Below are 20775 nucleotides of genomic sequence, written 5' to 3' on the forward strand. Positions count from 1 at the left end.
ACACATCCATGCCCAGTAAGAACTTGCAAACTCCAAACAGAAAGGACCCAGGTGGTATTTGACCTACATACAGGACCATCAGGACCTACATATTGCGAGGCAAAAGGGCAAATATTGTGCAGACCTAAATTCAACGCAGCAACTTTAAACAATCAACAGAAAGCAGAGATGCTTACAACAAAAAACAGGACATAAAAATAACAAAGACTGAAATCAAATGTTTGCTCTTTGTTTGCATACAAGGTAAAGTTAGCCCTGCAGTGCAGCTAACTTTTACAGGAAGATAGAAAAGTGTCAGTGTAAAACGTACAGAAACTACTGGTTTAACAGTTATGATTTACAATTTGTTTATTGATTGTTTTTGCCATGTAACAAAATGTTTTGGTGAATAATTAACCCAGTGAGTGTGTGCAGTAGTTTCAGTTTGTGGGTTGTGTGAGAGGCTGCAGTAAAAATGAAAATTAATATCCACCATAATAAAACTTTATTTGACAATGGCTCGTACACGTAGGTTGTGTGCACTGTGTTCATTCTAACATAAAGAGAATACGGTAAACATCCCTATGTTTGTAATCCATATAATATACAAATGCATACAAAATTACTTTTACTTGTACTTCTTGCTTTTTTGACAACATCTAATGCTTTAGCTCATCAAACAATTTTTTATATCAAAGATTCCTTGAGTTAATACAAAATGCATTTTTCAACTGATTGTGTAATTTATTAAGGGAGAAATTTATCCAACAAACCAGTTCTATGTGAAAATATAAGTGTGCTCCTTACCAAATAATGAATTATCTGTGACAAAAGACTTCCAGACCTGTTGAATTATGAAATCACTTGAAAATATCTGTCTGACGACTTGAAGTAGGCTAAAAGATTACAAAAGTTAAACATCATGTCCTAATCTAAAGATGTTCAAGAACAAATGAGAAACCAATTTGCTGACCTCTATTAGTCTGGAAATTGTTACAAACCCATTTCTAGGGCTTTGGGACTCGAGCAAATCACGGTGATAGCCGTTATTTGCAATTGGAGAAAACCTCCTATTTGCAATTGGAGGTTTTCTCCACTACCTTTTCAGTAGTGGTCGCCCTATCAAAATCAGTCATTATTAATAAGTCAACAATAGGAAATTCAACAATAGGAAAACGACATTCACCTCCGTAAAACATCTCCTAAATCTACAGAAAATATTCTGTGGACTAGGAAACAAAACCCAAACGGTGTGAAAGTTACTTCCTGTTAAATCTAACATTGTAACACAGCATTTCAGAAAAAGAATGTGGTGGTGGTAGTGTGATGGTCTTGGGCTGCTTTGCTGCTTCAGGACCAGGGCGACTTGATGGAACCCTGAATTCTGTCATTTACCGGAAAATCCTGAAGGAGAATATCTCCATCAGGGTCTGACTTTAGGTGTAAGCACACATAGGCTATGCAGCAGGACCATGATTTAAAGCTCACCATCAAGACCCCATAAAAAAAAAAAGTTTTGGAGTCTCTTGCAAGGCTTTGACTTGGCCAAAATTAACAGACGCGGTTACTGCTGTACCATTACTGAACCAGGCAGGTCATGCTTGAAAACCCTCCAATGTTTCTGAATTAAAACATGTCTCCCAAAAAGAGTGGAGATAATTTTCTCCACAGAGATCTGAAAGATTATTGCAAAAGCTTCATGGCAATTGTTGCCCCCAAGAATGTAACAATCAGTTATAATGTTTAGAGGACATTTGCTTGTTCTTATATAAGATCAGATTGGTTTGAAACCCGCCACTTTCATTTACTATGTTCGTTTTATTTATTGAAATTAATTTGATTATTTGAAACATTTGCGTGGTACAAAAAAGCAAAATCAGAAAACATCTGGCAAATACTCATTCGCGTCAGCTAACCGAGCCTTAGAGTCCACAGCAGTGAGGTGTGTTTACAGTGATTAAGGACTCGGTGCAGGATGAGTTAAACAGATGTGGAGGGGAACTCGGAGCTTCCATGGATCCACCTTCACAGAGATGCGGTGCCTTCTCGCACAGCTGACTGGGAACACAGGTAGTCCATGCGAAGGGGGCTGTCTGCTGGCGTACTTGTTGATCTCCGGGCGCAAACAGCGCGGTGCGACATGCGGAGCGGGAAGCCGGGGGGTTGGCGGTTCGGATCGTGCTGAGGATCGGTCTCTGCCATGTCGGAGGCAGACGAGGGGGAGATGGGTTAAACCCTGGCAATTGTAAACCAATATCGACGCCTCCTGCTTTTTTTTTTAAACGCCCCTGCTTCATCTTCGCTTGTGGCTGCGGATTGATTGATCACAGAGCTGGTACGTGCTGGTTTGATTCAGTGCAGTATGACTACAACACATTGTGGTGTTTTTTTAAGCTCGCATCCATCTCTGCACTTTGCAACCTGTTAGTTGTGATAGCTTTTCAGTGTGTGAGCTTCCTGCAATCCCAGCCGAACCAATATGGAGCATTCACCTTCTGAAAAACAAGATAAAGACTTTGCACTTCTTTTAGATGGTTCCATCCCAGCTTATTTACATCCTCCTTGTAGCTACGCAGAACAGCAGCGTTTGCACAAGAGGGAGTGGTGTTTATGTAATGTTTACCTGCTTTATTGAAGCCTTAAGTCTGATGGAACAGGAGGGTTCAAATAACTGTTTTTCTTATATTTAGCGTAGCCTGTTACTGCATGTTCCCAATGCGTCCTACACATATGGCATCCGTCTTAATTTTCATTTTAGATGTGATTATATTTCTACTTTGATCGTGACACAGTTGTCACTCCTTATGGGGTTTGGGAAGAGTAAAAAAACTTTGTGTGACAATGATTAAAGATCACACCTACAGGCCTAGTCTACTGTCGGGCTCTCATTAACACTGTAAGCAGTGGCGTGAAGTAGGCTTGCTGGTGCCTACAGTGCCTACAGTCATAAAAACTAACAGGACATGTTAGACTGAGTCAAAAAATATGTTTTCTTTTGGGTCATCCCCCTGGGGAAGCAGACTGAATGCAGTAATTCAGGGAGAAAACTGTGCTTCCCTGGTGTTTCAGCACCTCTGGGCTGGACAGCGCTCACTTTGCGCTGTAGCATCCCTGCGTCCCACCCACAGCACTGCATGGGCGTCATTGGAGCAAAGAGCAAAAACTGCAACATGCCAACGAATAAATTAAACCAAGAAAGCTCGAACCATAGGGCATGCACTGCATGCATGCAATTCTTGAAGATCCAATAGTTAGGTAAGCCAGAGTAGTTTTGCGAAGTTATTGCAAATTAACCTACATTTATCATGTTGTTTATGTTATGAAACACGGGGATGTTTTTAATCCAAGTTTCCAAACGTTTCTTTTATGATCACCAAAAGCTAGATGTTTGACTCTGCAGGGTGGTTTTAAAGCATGAGTCATCTCTACAATCCCACGTGTTCACATGTTTATTACTGCTTCAGAAAAATACAATGTTAGATGATAATGTCATGTCAGAGATAATTCGAAGAAAAGACTTAAACTTAAGTACCTGATGTAATTTCTGTCCTGTTATTCTAACCTAGCAGTTCAGATGGTGGTGATTTTTCTCAATACATATACATAATTCATCAAGTTTCTTTTTAGTCACTGGTTGAGATTATGACAACACAAACTAAGCCAGGGCTGTTTCTTGCATTGCTAATATGGGTGAGTCATCTCAGTAATGCCCATCTGCTCACAAAAGCCTTTTTAGTTTAATCATGATGGGCTGTTTTAAGTTGAATCAGAGTACAGCCTGATCCTACAGAAGAAAACTTTGGTTAAGTTAACACATGAGCAAATATGCTGTTCATTATTTTCCTTCACTTGAACTTATACAACCAACATTAATGGGCACCATCATGATAGAGGTGGAGATGCAATTACAGTAGTACTACCAATAATAATACTACTAATAATAATAAGCGGCCTCATACATGACAGAGAAGCCAGAGTTTTAAGTAACTGATTTTTAAAATTTGGCCTTCAGCATCCTGCAATTTTGTTTTTTGCTTGTTTCAATGAGTCAGTCTTATTCGGGAGCTGGGAGAGGAAATCGGGTAGAACGTCAGCTGAAATTCGCTGCTTTGTTGGTGTTGGTTTTAGCTGTTAGTCAAACAATTGGTTTTCTATCAAACATTGAAAAGACTGGAAAAAAATACACAGTTAGTCAAATGTTGAATTTACCTAAGGGATGTTTGGAGACCTCCACACCGATCTCAAAGTTACAACCTGCTTTCACCATATTACTTCAAAGTCTAATTAATTATATGACACTGAAATGTTGCCCAAAACACTAAAAACTTATTTTTGTTTTTATGATTTTATAGAAATCACAATGAAAGAAATGAACATCAACAGTAGTCCATAGTCCTGAGTGTTTGCAAGCTTCCTCAACTGAAAGTCATCATGGAAAAATCTTTGGATCTAAACAAAGTAGGTTCCCGGTCGACATCATCCCTGCCACCTGAGTCGGTGGACATCATCCGCAGTAAGTCTTGTTACCGTCGAGTCCGGCTGAATGTTGGGGGTCTACCACATGAGGTCCTGTGGCGAACGCTGGACAGGCTGCCACGGACACGTTTGGGAAAACTGAGAGACTGCAACTCCCATGATTCTCTGATGGAGGTCTGTGATGATTATAACCTGGAGGAGAATGAGTACTTCTTCGATCGACATCCAGGGGCCTTCACGTCCATTCTGAACTTCTACCGCACAGGCAAACTGCACATGATGGAGGAGATGTGCGCTCTGTCCTTCAGCCAAGAGCTTGACTACTGGGGCATTGACGAGATTTATCTGGAGTCCTGCTGCCAGGCGAGGTACCACCAGAAAAAGGAGCAGATGAACGAAGAGCTGAAGAGAGAGGCTGACAATTTAAAGGACAGAGACGGAGAGGAATTTGACAACAGTTGTTGTGCAGAAAAACGGAAGAAACTTTGGGATCTGCTGGAAAAGCCGAGCTCATCTGTTGCAGCAAAGGTAATTTTGAACTGGATATTGGGTGTGAGTTGAGCATACAACTGATGTAATCCTTCTGGCATGATTCTAATGCATCTACAAACCATAGACTGACAAAGCTGCACAAATACAAACAAGAAATCTGAATATATCATTACTCTTTTTCATCCAAATTGGTCTTCTCAATGAAATTGCATTCTGGGATTATTTTCACAATTTTTACTGGGATTTACTGTTGCCCTTGAGAGTGTAGTTTGGCATTAATCTGCAAAACTGATGACCATTAGTTGCAGTAGTCTTGCAATATTTGGCTTGTTAGAAGGTAATACAGTAAATAAGTGATTGACTGATGCATTCAAAAGAAAACATCCGAAACTAGATACTCAAATATGTCATTTGTATAAGCAAATAATTAGATGTGAATATACCAATAATTGTATAAATATGTTTTCTTATGTACTTTTCAGTACTATGTGTACTATTGAAAAAGCAAGTTTAAGCAGTTTTTACTAACAGCAGCAGGTCAATAAAGTAGAACATTGAAAAGTACATTTATTTCAGGCATGTTTTTATTTATTTATTTGAAAAATGTAAACACATATGTAGAAATTCATTACATACAGAGTGAAATATTTTCTGTTCATTCTGATGATTATGGCTTACAGTTAATGAAAACCAAAAATCCAGTTTGTAAGAAAATGTATATGGTACATAACACCAATTAACAGATTTTTAAAACAGAAACAGGATGTCACTGACCCCCTAAACAAGAAGGCTCATTGTTAAAGAAGTTGGCTGTTCACAGAGTTCTGCATCCAAGTATATTAATGGAAAGTTGAGTGGAATACAAACTGTGCTAGAAAAAGGTGCACAAGGAATAGGGATAACAGCAGCTTTCAAAATATTGTGAAGCAAAGCCTATTCAAAAGTTGTCTAGAGGAGGATAATACAACAGACTCTACAAGATAGATGACCTGAAGGCTGCTATCAAAGCAGCCTGGATTTTCTTAGCACCTCAGTAGTGCCTCAGAGTGATCATATCAATACCCCACCGTCCACTGTATTGATGCAGATTGATGTAGTAAATCATGCAAAAGGAGTCCCAATCAAATATTCAGCACACAACATGGACACACTTTTTAGTAGGCCAAGATTTCTGTATTTAAAATTCTTCTTTATTAGTCTTATCTAATATTCACATTTTCTGAAACACTGAATCTGGGGTTTTTATAAATAAACACTGAAATTATAACACTATGTTATGAATCTATATATGTCATGAAGAGTTTTGTAAGTGACCAAAACAGTAATGGACATTAACAGTTTTTAATAATAAATAAAGAAAACTTACAGGGAAATCAAAGGGACAGTAGGACATGGACCATGGCCAGCATAACAGAAGTCACCAGTAATAAACAATGAAAATCAGTATTCTTATAAACTAAGGTAAGGCTAGAAAATTAAACTGGATTCAGGTGAGCTTAATAAGGGGAATTTGTAACAGCTGTGGAGGAAAGCAAAACAGGGAGACTGAGGGAAGGTGAATAATTAGCTATAAAGCAAGGGGAAAAAGACTGACACTGATCTAAGTGAAATAAATCAAAGAACAGAAGACAGCAATTAACTAAGAAACTTAACAGTAGGAATGAACAAATATGGGAAAACCCTAATGACAATAATAAACAACTGAATGTGGCAAGACCATAATAATAATAAAGAACTCAGAAAGTATCGGAAACAAAAACACAAATAAAGACCAAAACCCAAACACCCAAGGGTCAATATGAGTATCATTTGTTGAACTGAATTATTGACGTAAATTCACATTTCACAAAATTCTAATTTACAGAGATGCATGTAGCAGAACAGTAATAAACTCAATTTGTCCACTTTTCCACACTTATCTGTATTCACATTTAGTTTTTGGATAGATGTTTTGGCATCCTATAACTGTATTCTGGATATCCAACAGCAGACCTGGTGGAACATTTTGGCTTTGCGCTCAGATTAATTAGACAGTGTCCAATGTGGGTCTCAGATTGCTTACTCAGTAACTGACTGTTTGCCTCAACCCTTCAATATTGCATGCATCTTTTCTACACTTAATGAGATAAAAAAAAGGTTTGAGAACCGTTCAAAAATATCAGTTTTAGTCTTTAAATAACTTTTGAACTACGCTGGGTTTGATATTTGAATGTCTACATATGTTTGTGCAAGTAAAAACAGTCTGTAGCCATCCTGTTTTTGCACTTTAATGTGTGAGGATGAAAGGGTGTAATTTTGATTTCCACCTTCCTGACAAGAAGGTAAATCAAATGCAGTAACTTTAAATATGGTGTTTATCAAAATTAGTGTGTTAAAATGTCATGTTACAGTTACATGCAGTTATATGTGTTTTTTTCTTTTTTTCTATTAAATTGAACTAAGCACTGCTGCATTTACAGGCACATCCTCCCTGCCTTAAAAAAAAACCATCACCCACTTTATATTTGATGTTGTAAGTTCCGCTGCGTGCTCTGAATTTAGAATGTGTGTTGGAAATGTCTGACCTGAAATGTGATTGTAATGCATCATAAACATGGTGCTACAAAGGTTTGGTGCACTTTTAAACTTGTTTTATGAAGCAAAGTATTAAAACGTAGCAAAAAGCTGTTCTATAAAATCTCCCTGCTCTATATAACAGTCTTTCATGCGGCTGTGCACTGTTTCGGGTCTGATATGACTCAAATAAAGAGGTGAAAATAGGTAACTGCTGTTCTATGCAGAGCAAAATAAGAATGTTGTTTTTGTAAATGAGATGTTTGATTTGGGGGTTGGGATTATAAGCTTATATGTTGCATGGATGTATAGATGGATGGATGGTCAATATTTTTCCAATACTTAGTATTATTTTACTATTTTCCATATTCATCCCGATTTGGAAAACGCTTAAACCAAATCCAAACTCCAGACCTCTCATTGGTTTCTCTTTTTCTTCTATATAACATGTTCCCTCTGCGCAATGCGGGAGTTAAAATGTCGGTGCCCAACAGTAAGAAAGCTATTACAACTTTTTTTTATGCATATACCCAATATGTGCAATTTAGGAACATTTTGGTCTGTATGTAATTAGCAGGGCTTTTTTCTATTAAGTTAATAGTTTGTATTTCATACCAAAAATGTCTACATGTAATATAATATACTGTATATGCTGTAGAATCCATCAGTAGAACACGCTAATGTGTGCACACCTTTTTTATTTTCTTCTATTGGGGTCATCCATTTTGGTCGCACATTTTGACATGCGCAGCTCAACAGACGTCGCATCTCTGACGTCACTGGGAGCATAAACTGGCTGAGGTACAGAGTTTCGTGGCCATTTCCCACCTGTCTCACAGGACAGCGCAACGGAGGCGCATATCTGGAGAGACAAAAGCTCGCAGGCGAACCTTTGCTCCACAAGGCCATTCCCGGAAGAGCTTGAAAGCTGGAAATCTGTCTGATACGAGTAGATCAGGAGATTTATTCGCCGATCGAAGACCGCACCGACACCCGGCGCAGGTGGAAACCTACAGAGGTTCTATGTCCAAGGAGATGAGTTTCCTCCTTGTTATTCAGTCGACTAAACAGTTCTTAATCTTTTCCCTTCCTGGACGGATGAGAAGTTACCCTTCGTTTTTTTTTTTTCTTAATTTGATCACGAAGGCATGGTCCCCCTCCCTTCATTTTCACCAGATCTGATCCATCCTCAAACGGTGGAGAGCAGAAATCCACGTCAAAGTAATTTCGTTCTTTTTATATTAAATCGGATAGGTGCATTTAGAGGTCTGGGCAGGATGAGGCATAGTTAAGGTGATTTAGGATCACCTGTTAATCTAAGGTATTAACTTGTTTTATGCAATACTGATTGAAGCGTTTTATGCTGAGCTGTGTTTTGATTTGCTGTGCAAGCGCTGCTGAATTGTGCGTGGTTGATGTTTTGTCTGGCTGATCTCAAATCAGCCAGGAGTTAGAAGTTGGACTTTTAATAGTTTTTCATTCAAAGCAGCTGCGGTCTGTACCTTGTGGTCTGACAACTCTTTGTTCCAGTTTTATTGCTGGAGATTTTCCACTGAGTTCCCGTCTCAGAGTTTTATGACCCTTTGTCTGAGATTTTGTGCGATCAGCAGATAGTGGCTAAGAGCACCCAGCTCACCGTTTTATCAGCTGATCGCTGGAATCGAGACATCAGCACAACAGGACTTCTCTTTCCATTTAACCCAAATTACACATTTTGTCCATAAAACTGTTGGTTTGATCTTCATAGACACTAAATGCATATATATATTTCTTTTATTATCATTGTTAGGTAGTCATTTTTATTCCCTTTGTGTAGAATGATGCTTGTTAGTTAGGTGAAGGTTTTTAGACCAGAATAATGGTATATCAGGATTATTTGGCTTCAATAAATCTTCATATATATATATATAATTAAGAGAAGCGTTTGTGTTTATTTCGTGCAAGAGTGATTTTTCTGTCAAAACAAGGTCAAAGATCCTCCATCTTCAGTGAAGTGGTTGAATAAACCGTGACAGTTTGTGGTTTGGTTAATAATTTGTAATTATTTAAGAGCTTTGAGCCCATAATCACAACACCAGAGGACATCTTGGATTTCTATTCGTAAGTAATGATTTTTGGTTAAGAAATAAAAAAAAATGTTCTCAAATTATGACTTTAAATTATAATTCTTGATAAATATTAATTAATCAATAATCATAATCCTTACACTTCAGACACTTTTTTATTTGATTTCAGTATTCTTGAGTTCACAACTGCAATCAATTATAGACAATCTGATGAACCAGGAATTAATTTTTGCTGCCTAGTCCTCCTGACTAATCAGGAGAATGCAGTAAAGTTGGAGAAGAACCTGAGCAGGGAAAATTGAGGGAAAGAGAGTTGAAAAAAAACTAAAGACTATACCCCGAATGAAACACCAATCCACAAATAGCAAAACACAAGAAAGAACAAAGAAACAACACAAATGAATGAACTGACTATGCACCACTGAACAATAAAACTTCCAAAATAATCTGTACACAAAACAAAAATACAAACTGCTATTACATACATTATCCACTACTCCTCAGGGGATAATGACACTAATGAGTAGGGTTGACAGACAGAGGTTTGTCTTTCCAAGGAAACATCCAGGCCTGGCTAAAATCTTCCATAACCTTGTGGAAGAATGTGTTACCAAACCTGACATTTTCAGCAAAAAGAACACCAAACCCCCAGTGAAATATGGTGATGGTTATTATAATTTCTTTTATACATTTTTCCGTCAATAAAATAGTGTGTTTCTCAGTTGAACTGACAGGATACATGTCGCAGTAAATGTGGGGAAAATCTGAAAATAGCGTTCAATTTACATCACAAAACATTACATTTTAGGATGGGTATGCAAACTTGTTATATCCAATGTACGTTCAATATTTGTTCAATGTAACTAAAGAAAGGCAGGTAAAGATCAAAGCTTAAAGTAGGTTTGTTCTTCTGAATTGGTCATCATCATTATTATTATTATTGTTTTTATTATTAGTAGTATTAGGTATACAAGTATATTTTAATGTTCCCAAGGAATCTTGGGTCTTTTATTATGTATAATACTCACTATCTATTATTACTATTATTGAAGAACTCATCTCAACTGTGTGGATGTGCAGCTATTAGCTATCTTAATTACCATCTCATCAAAACATAATATGAAACTCATTATCTGTATCTCCTGTAATGGTTGTATCAAATCTCCAAGAACCTGCTTTTATAAAATGAAGCTCAATTTATCTCCTCCATAATGCAGAATTGTTATGCACACAGAAGCAGACATGAAAAGTAACACATTTATAGATCTATGCAAATAATGTCCGTACTTGTTCAGACAAATATTTTCCTAGGCATAATTTTAATAATGAAAGACAGTTTTGACAAGCGCTTACCTTATATGCTCTGATATACAGGAAAGGCAAAACAGAAATCAAGGTTAGTTGGTATTTGTAGAGTTTAGCTCATGATTCATTCAGTTATTATGAGATAAGCAGTCAGGTCATGTTGCCTGAGCATTTTCTAACATTTCAAACACTGAGCAGCTGCTTTATGTTAAAGCTCAAGCAGTTGTGTTATGATATGAAGCACAGTGTTGTTGAATAAGCCTCAGCATTTTTTTACAGCCATTTGTAAAGTAATTGCATTCTTTGCACAGCTACACTGTATGTGCTTATCTTGTAAAGCCACTTCTGATTCCTCCCATTAGCTGTGCTCACCCTCAGTCCATAGAAGATTTGGTTTGCCCTCAGCAGGCCATTCAAGACGACCTGCAACTGCAACCTTTGTGTTAACATGAAAAAAACCTTTGATCGTGTCTTCAAGGTCGGATATTTATGAGGATTTAAGGAGCGAACTGTTTCACTCGTCTTTTTTTTCAGGGCAAATGCTGTGCATCATTTTGCCCTACAGCAAGCATTGTGGAAAATGGAAATTAAACAATTTACAGTTTGTACAGGCTAATATTTAGCGGTAAGGATTCAGGAGGACTGTCTGCTTTTTGTTGGAAACAAACTGAAATAAGTTCTGCATGTCTGTGGGGGAACATCTTCTTCCGAGAAAGGCAAAATCAATGTTTATTGTGTTACACTGAAGGAAATGCTGTAGTCTAAAAAAGGAAATGAGTACCACCAGTTGACCATTCATCACCGTCTCAGTTCTCACAATCTTATGTCCTGGGTTTAACAAAAATATAAGGGAAAAGCACTTTGCAGTGCCTCAGGAAAATGAGTATGGATTATTTCATCTGATGATAATCAACATTGCTTTTGCAGTGTTTTCTGCAAATCCTAATCTCATTATCTGCTCATTGATGAATATATATTTACTTTACTCTTTAAAAGGTGGAGGGGTGGCCACTTTGTTTAAAGATTTACTAAAGTGTAAAAAAGTATTTCTGGGCAAATTTGACTCTTGAATATTTGGCTCTCCAGGTAAAGAGCCCGGTCCGAACAATGTTCTTGAATATTTACAGGCCTCCTAAGTCCAAAACAAACTTTATCAGTGATTTTAATTAACTTTTATCTGTGATATGTGTTGATTATGACTGTTTAATTATTGTGGGAGACTTCAACATTCACATGGACAATCCTGAAGACACAAGTGCAATAGATCTATGTGACACTCTTAGAAATGTTGGTTTGACTCAACATGTTAAACAGCAAACGCACAAACAGGGACATATTTTGGACTTGATCATCACTAAGGGTCTAAACATTTCGAAGGTGTCTGTAACTGATGTTGCCCTATCTGACCACTTTTCTGTTATTTTTAAAAGCATCATCTGCAATGACTCAGTTTGCCAAAGAGACATGATAAGAAAACGCATCTTTAAGGACGGTGCTGCTGAAACCTTTAACCAGATTTACTCTTCTTCCTCCACTTTGCCCTGTAACACTGTAGATGAGCTGGTAGAAAACTTTCATTCTAAAATCTCAGACATCATTGATTCAATTGTTCAAATTAAAGTGAAAGTCGTTTCTGGGAAGAAAATGTCTCCATGGAGAAGTGCTCCACCAGTCAGAAGTGGAAAAAAAGGAGTGTAGAAAAGCTGAACGCAGGTGGCGAAAGACTGGACTCCAGGTTCACTATATTATCTATAAAGAAAGACTCTACAGATATAACTTACATTGAAAAATGCAAGGGAATTTTTGTTTTCTGAGATCATCAGCAAAAACATTAACAATGCTCGTGCATTATTTGCCACGGTCGACAGGTTAACAAACCCTCCTGTAACTGTAGCATCTGAACTCCACCCTACCAGGGCCTGCAATGAATTTGCTAAATTCTACAAATAACCCAAAAGATCAGAGAGGCAGTCAGCACATCCACATCAACTCCAGTACCAATGTTGTCTCCAACTAGAACTGATTTTGACAAAATTTCCCAATTTCACCAAATAAACTACAAAAACTTAGAAGAAATTGTACAGCAACTAAGCTCTTCTTCCTGCTGTCTCGATGTTTTACCCACAGCTTTCCTTAAGAAAGTGTTGCCTGTAAAAACATCTGATTTAACACAAATAATAAACACGTCCCTTTTGTCAGGTGTTTTCCCCCAGGCCCTAAAAACAGCAATTATCAAACCTCTATTGAAAAAGAGCAACTTGGACAAGCTGCTACTACAGAACTACAGGCCTATATCAAACCTCCCCTTCATCAGAAAGATTATTGAAAAAGCTGTGTTTCAACAGTTAAACAACTTCCTAACAACGACCAACCGCTTCGATGTCTTCCAGTCAGGCTTCCTGCTCACCACAGTACAGAGACTGCTCTTGTCAAGGTGTTCAATGACATCCGTATAAATGCAGACTGTGGAAGAACCACAGTGCTGGTATTATTGGACCTTAGTGCAACATTCAACACTGTTGATCACTCCATTTTATTAAAGCGCCTGGAAAACTGGATCGGCCTTTCTGGTACAGCACTCAACTGGTTTAAATCCTACTTGAACGACACAGACTTTTTTGTGTCAGTAGGTAACTTTACATCAGAGAGCACAAAAATCACATGTGGCGTTCACCAAGGGTCCATCTTAGGGCCCCTTCTATTCAATATCTACATGCTCCCCCAAACTCAGATTTTAATAAACAACAACGTAAGTTATCATAACTATGCAGACGACACACAGCTATACGTTACGATGTCACCAGGTGACTATGAACCCATTCAAGCGCTGGGTAAATGCTTAGAAGAAATCAATGCATGGATGGGCCTAAATTTTCTTCAGCTGAATCAAAACAAAACTGAAGTAATAATCTTTGGACCAAAGGAAGAGTGTTTAAAAGTTAGCACACAGCTTCAGTTAATACAGCTAGAAACCACCAGTCAGGCTCGAAACCTGGGTGTAGTGATGGACTCAGACCTGAATCTTCAGAGGCACATAAAGACAATAACAAGGTTGGCCTTCTATCACCTAAAGAACATCTCCAGGATTAAAGGACTAATGTCTCAGCAGGACCTTGAAAAACTAATTCATGCGTTCATATTTAGTAGAATTGATCACTGCAACGGTGTCTTCACAGGTCTGCCTAAAAAGTCGATCAGACAGCTGCAGTTGATCCAGAACGCTGCTGCCCGCGTCTTCACTAGAACTAAGAAAGTGGAGCACATCATCCCGGTTCTAAAGTACCTCCACTGGCTCCCTGTAGCTCAGAGAATAGAGTTTAAAATACTTCTGTTAGTCTATAAATCACTGAATGGCTTAGCACCAAAATACATTACAGACTTGTTGTCAGTGTATCAACCACCCAGACCTCTCAGGTCTTCTGGCTCAAATCTACTCTGCATACACAGAACCAGAATCAAACATGGAGAAGCAGCTTTTAGTTCTTATGCTCCACTAATCTGGAATAAACTGCCAGGAAATTGTAAAAGCGCCGACACCTAAGTTGCTTTAAATCAAGATGAAAAACTTATTTGTTTAGAGTGGCCTTTGACTGTGCCATCTAAACATTATTAGTTAAGTCTTCAGTCCAATTTTCCTTTCATTTTCTTGTTCATCATTCTATTCTATTCTATTCTATTCTATTCTCTTTATTTTATTTTATTTTACTTTCTTTAAATTACTTCTGTTGTTTGACTTTATCATTTGATTTGTTTTTCTGTATCTGTGTTTATTTGCTTTGTGATTGTATTGTAATTGTATGTACAGCGCTTTGAGTGTCTCATTGCTGAAAGGCGCTATATAAATAAACTTACCTCACCTTACCTTACTCACATTAGACAATTAATCTTCTATTACAGTCTCATAATATCACAAAACATAGAAAAATTAATTTACCATTAATTTGAGTACAATTATTCAGTGGGAACGAAAACCAACTTTAAGAAATACAATTTTAACTCACAGACATCCCACATATTGACACTTATTACTTTAAAATAAATGTAACTGGATAAATAAATAAACTGAACCAATTTTGAATTTATACTTTATGATTTTAAGCTGAAAAGTACTTATTAGTAGTGGTGTAATGATACATATTCTTACCAAAAATAGTATAAAACACAATCATAAAAAAAGAAAAGCAGCACGTCAATGATAGGGCACTCTTCTACTTCTACACCATGAATCCTGAGGTGTTGGTCATGCACTTTTCTTTGCATGATATAATGTGTTGCAGTGAACGTACTAGTCAGTTTAATTAAATTTAAGCCACACTTAACTTTAATTGCAGCTGTACATTGTCCATGGTTGCACACACCCTTTTTGGCGATTCTTCATTTTGGTGTTCGACAGCTTCTTCTTCCAGCCAGTGGACTGGGAATCGCAACTGGGAATCGAAATTTAAAAATCGGAATGATTCCAGGAGAATCTGAATTTTAGTCCTGGGAAATACTAGAGAACATGCCAGATCAGGTAGGGTAGGTGTGTTGATATGGAACTGCAACGTGTGCTTTGGTTAGATGAGACTAACAATGAGCTTTTTGGCAGCAAACTCTGAAAGTGGGTTTGACATAAAAGGATTAAATCAAACATACCTCATTCCCACTGTTCAGTACAGTGGATGATCTGTGATGCTGTGGAAAAGTTTCTCTTCAAATGAGCTTAGGATGTTTGTTAGATTTCATGCCATCATTAGCTCTGAAATACAATTTAAATAAAAATCTGGGGCCCTCTCCTAGAAAGCTAGAAGTCAGTCATCACTGGATTTTTCAGCAGGATAATGATCCCTATGGCCAAAGCAACACAACCTTCTTCAATTGCCATCATAGTCCCCAGACCTAAATCTTGAAGAAAACCAGTGGGTTGAGGTGAAGAGAATCAGAAACAGAATCAGCTTTAATGCCAAGTTTGTGCAGACAAACAAGGAATTTGACACCAGTACACTTTGCTCTCAATAATAAAGAATATCTTTTTTTAAATCTACATATGGAGAAGAGAACAAAAGAGAGGATCCAGGACTCTGGAAGATCTAGGGAGATTGTTTAAAGACAAATAGTCAAAGATCCCTCTTGCTGGACGCTCAACATTGTTAAATATTATAAGAGAAGACTGAGTGCTGTCCTAAGAGCTAAAGGTTGTTGTACAAAGTACTAACACCAGTAGAACTGTAAAAACAATCATTTCTTAGCATGGAACCTTTTTCTGCTCATAACAGTTGATGTTTTTCAGTTTAGGAAATAAAACATGAAATCATTTTAAGGCTTTTTAGACATCTTCACCAAGGGTGCCAAAAAATGTGACGATCACCGTAAATCAAATCATGTCTAGGTTCTGGGTTGGAGGTGTGCCACTCTACAGTTTAGGATGTCCTGCTGCATAAACAGAGCAACCTCTACCGAATAAGAAGCCGAGTTTATCAATTCCTAATTAGCTTAAAAGGGCAACATGAAACCACAGACCACACTACTAAAAGCATTGATAGGGGTTGATGTATTGTCTTAGGTATTTTTAGTAGGCAACTGTGGGCTTGTTGAGTGGTCCAGCTGCAACCACAGACTCAGTGTGAGCTCATCAATTATCCTGGTCCAGAGTTGGGAATGCAGCAGCCCGTAAACAGATGGTGGATGGAAGAGATGTGCACAAAACAAACGGTCACCAAGCAACAAAAGTAAAGTTTTATCATCACTGAAGTAGTGCCTATTGAACATCAGTCTATTTATCTCTCTCTCTCTCTCTGTGTAATTACACTTCTGATATTTTCCTGTACTTTAATGACTAACAACAGGAAGGTGAATAGAAGCTTTGATATTTGTCAAGATGTCAGGGACAATATCAGCATTGCTGCCAATTTCACTCCTCTCTGCTCTCTGTTTCGTTTCTCTCACTGGATCATATCTTCCACTTCTTTCTTCCTTCTCCAGGCTCTTCTGCCATACCTCTGACTAAATGTCAGAGAAATGTCACATTAATTATTCTCCACGAGAATCTGGGCCCAATTTGAAGCCTCCCCCCCAGCCCCACCCTCTCTGCTTACATTCTTTGTAAGCTGCCTTGTCTCTCACTGGCTCAAATCAGATTTTAGTCATCATAAAATAAGATTGTCTCTGACTGCTGGCACAGCCCTGCCAGGAGCCATGGGGAGAGGTCTTTTCCACTAGTGCTTGTTTGCATGTACCATCATCTCAGACTTTGTTGTCTTTTACTAATAAACAGTGATGGGAATAAAGGCGTTAAAAAAAATGCCATTATTAACGGTGTTACTTTTTTCAACAGTAATCCAACAAATTACTTTTTTGAGTGTTACCACGCCATTACTGTTACCGTCACGCATTATAACTTGAAGCTTCTCATTGAAGCTCTTGTCATCTGTCATGGCTCACAGCCACAGGAGCTTAGCTTTTTTTATTGTGAGGAACGAGTGAGCGAGTGAATGAATGAGCGAGTGAGGAGCGAGACAATCACATAAGTGATGATTATTGGCTAAGGTAGAGTAAGCTTTCATTGTAAACCAATCAGAGGCAGCTCTGCTCAGGCAAACTAGCAGATTTAAGCTTCAACAATGGCGGATCTAGAGGGAAAGACTGCATTTTCAAAGTGGAAGTAGAGACACCATTTTATTCTCTTTGAGGTAAAAGGCAAGAACGTACATGTGAAGTAAATATTAAAGGTTTGGTGTATGTAGGCTACTAGTCAATGTAATTCCACTCGATGCAACTCGCTCTCGAAACCTTAGAAAAAAATTTAAATTCGAAGACATATTTAAACTTTAAAAAAAGTTACGCAATTGTTACTTTCCCTGTTAACTAGTTACTTTTATAGTGGAGTAACTCAGTTACTAACTCAGTTACTGAAAGGTTTTCCTATTCGTCTTTGCAAAGTAGCTCAAGCTTAGTCATATTGGATTCCGAACAGCAAACGTTTTTCCTCCAGGATTTCTCTCAAACCCCCAGTCGGTCGTGGCAGATGGCCGCTCACACTGAGCCTGGTTCTGCTGGAGGTTTCTTCCTGTTAAAAGGGAGTTTTTCCTCTCCACTGTCTCTACATGCATGCTCAGTATGAGGGATTGCTCAGTATGAGGGGTTGCTGCAAAGTCAATGCCAGTGACTACTCTACATGCTCATCCAGGAGGTGGGAATGCTGCAAGTCTCTGACTCGATGCAATCTTCTGGGTTTCCTTAGATAAAAAAACGTTTTATCCAATTTGAATAAATAACTGAATCTGACTGTACTGTTCAATGGTTAGAATTAATTGGAATGTATGTACCTGACCTTTGTAAAGTGCCTTGAGACGACATGTGTTGTGAATTGCCGCTATATAAATAAACTGAATTGAATTGTCCTATTTTAAGATCAATCCATCTTCCCATCAACCCTGACCAGATTCCCTGTCCCTGCTTACGAAAAGCCCACAGCTTAAAGCTGCTGTTGAAATTTACAGTGGGAACTTTGTATTCAAGGTGATGCGCAGAGTTAGTTTTCTACTATCATAGTGTTTTCATGTAGGTCTCTTTTTTCATGTTTGCACAAGCCTCGTAGGAGTCCTATTAGGCTTGTGAAAAACTGCAAACTGGATATCTTTTGGCTTTCTTTCAAGAATAGGTTTCTCCTTACCTCTCTTCCATAAAGGACAGATTTATGAAGGTCGCAACTAGTAGTTCCGCAGCTCCTCCAGATTTACTATGACTATCTTGGCTGTTTCTTTGATTTATGCTCCTCTTGCTTGTCAGTGTAGCTAGATGGACATGTCGTGGTAGGTTTGCATTTGAACCATATCCTCACCATTTTCAGATATTGCTTGAACAGTACCGTAAGTGATGGTCAAAGTTCGGGATATTATTCTATTGCTTCTTCCATACTGGGTCACGGGGGAGCCAGCCTATCTCTAGCAGTCTACGGGCAAGAGGTGGGGAACACCATGGACAGGTCGCCAGTCCATTACAGGGCAACACAGAGACACAAAGGACAAATAACCATGCACACACATTTATAATGCAGTTATTATTCTTCCACTTCACTATTATGCAGCATTTTCTGTTGGTGTATGACATAAAACTGCAAAAACATACATGATGTGAAATTTCAAAAGGTTCAAGGTATATAAATACTTTTGCAAAATCACATGTTTGCTACATGGTGAACTCATTGGATCAGTGAGCTCAATTCTAATCAGTTTACAGACCAAAACCATCCTGAACATTAGATATCGCTGCAATCACGGATCATATCTGTCCTCCCGCATCCACAAAAGAGAAAATGCCATTTCTTTTTCTTTTCAGTGTCTAATATGCCTCAGAAGGCAGGCAACAAATTCCAATTATGCTCCTCTCATGTCACACTGAAGATGACATACAAAAGTGGTTTGGCCAAATTGGAAAAATCAAGTTTATTTTGTTGCAAAGTATACCAAAGACACTATCACGTTTTCTGTCAAAAATTGATCTTGATTCAAACCTGTAATGACCTGTAATGTAAATTGACCAACAATTACTGTCTGAAGCAAGTGAGGTGTCAAGGAAACTCAAGAAAAGCTCTCTGATGTTTAATGACGTTGATTTTACATCATCTGCTGATCAATAGCGTTCATATTCGAAAAATACAAAAAAATAAATAGCACAGTCATAAAAAAAAGTATGGAGTACATCCCTAAATATAAATTCCTCATGGTGGCGCAGTTGGTAGCACTGTTGCCTGGCAGCAAGAAGGTCTTGGGTTCAACTCCCATTTGCATGGAGTTTGCATGTTCTTCCTGAGCATGCGTGGGTTCTCACCAGGTACTCTGGCAAAAACATGAGTGTTAGGTTAATTGGTCTCTCTAAATTACTCTTAGGTGTTGTTTGTCCTGTGCATCTCTGTGTTGCCCTGTGATGGATTGGCAACCTGCCCTGGCTCTTGCCTGTAGACCACTGGAGATAGGCACCAGCTCCCCTGTGACCCACAATGGAATAACCAGTATAGGAGATGAATGAATGCTGATCAATAATGTTCATATTTAAAAAAAACAAGACAGTGCAGTTATAAAAAAAGCATGAAGGACATCCCTAAATATAAATTCCTCAAAAAGAGTACTGTTAAATATTTAAACTGATTTGTCAAAATGGCTGCTCTCCAGCTTAGGGAAAATGGTGCTTGACTATCTGCTTTAAGGTAGCTCCTGTTTGACTGTGAATATAACTAGTTAATTATCTATTGATGAAGCAGTAGCAGCATGCTCCTTTTGGTGTTCATGTGCAAGTTTTAAACCTTCCAAGACCACATGGAACAAGAAAAGCTAGCTCAATATCAGATATCCCTCTCATGGCAGGAAGCTGTTTGGTGACCAAGCAATACATATAATGAGTACTGAAGGATTGAGTGCCCCATTGTTTGGGTTATTGCTGGTTGCTCTGTGCCTGTCACACCATCTCAACGTCAACAGCTTTGCCCATGAATAAAAAAGCCCATGAGCCTAAATCCCAAGCAGCAATAAAAATTCTAATGTGGCCTTTGAAGGTTGAGGTTGAGACAGGCTGAAAAACACTGTTTTGTTCAAGTTTTAGGTTTTAGAAATGATGCTCAACACGAGGATTTATTGGCATGAAAAGGCTGAGAGAATACAATTAACCTCCCCAGATTTTGTCAGTAATAGTAAACAAAATTGAACCTGCTGGACATATGTTAAGATAGTAGTTTTTAACAGGTTTGACACAAACCTTGCAGTTTAATGTAGATTTTGTGATTAGTTCTTAGTTACTCCAGGTCAATGTTGTCAAAGAGATATTTTTTTTTCTTCTACACTACAAACAACAGTTGAACCTTATTCATTGTTTTTTCCACCTCTGTTCACTTTGTCCTGTGTTTACAGTAAACTTCAAGCTGAAAAAGCTG

At 38.1% G+C, this 20775-nt stretch overlaps 1 protein-coding gene across 1 annotated transcript in view; it reads left to right on the forward strand.

Moving 5' to 3' along the window:
- The first annotated feature begins 1966 nt into the window (after nucleotides 1–1966).
- kcnb1 (potassium voltage-gated channel, Shab-related subfamily, member 1) overlaps nucleotides 1967–20775 on the forward strand; it is a 55231-nt gene continuing 36422 nt past the window's right edge. Inside the window, exons 1-2 of the mRNA XM_047348760.1 lie at nucleotides 1967–2314; nucleotides 4332–4983. Coding sequence (XP_047204716.1) covers nucleotides 4411–4983 — 573 coding nt within the window. The 5' untranslated portion in view covers nucleotides 1967–2314; nucleotides 4332–4410. The remainder of the gene's footprint in view (nucleotides 2315–4331; nucleotides 4984–20775) is intronic.

The sequence above is a fragment of the Girardinichthys multiradiatus genome, chromosome 20 (genome assembly GCF_021462225.1).
Source record: "Girardinichthys multiradiatus isolate DD_20200921_A chromosome 20, DD_fGirMul_XY1, whole genome shotgun sequence".
Classification (NCBI taxonomy): domain Eukaryota; kingdom Metazoa; phylum Chordata; class Actinopteri; order Cyprinodontiformes; family Goodeidae; genus Girardinichthys; species Girardinichthys multiradiatus.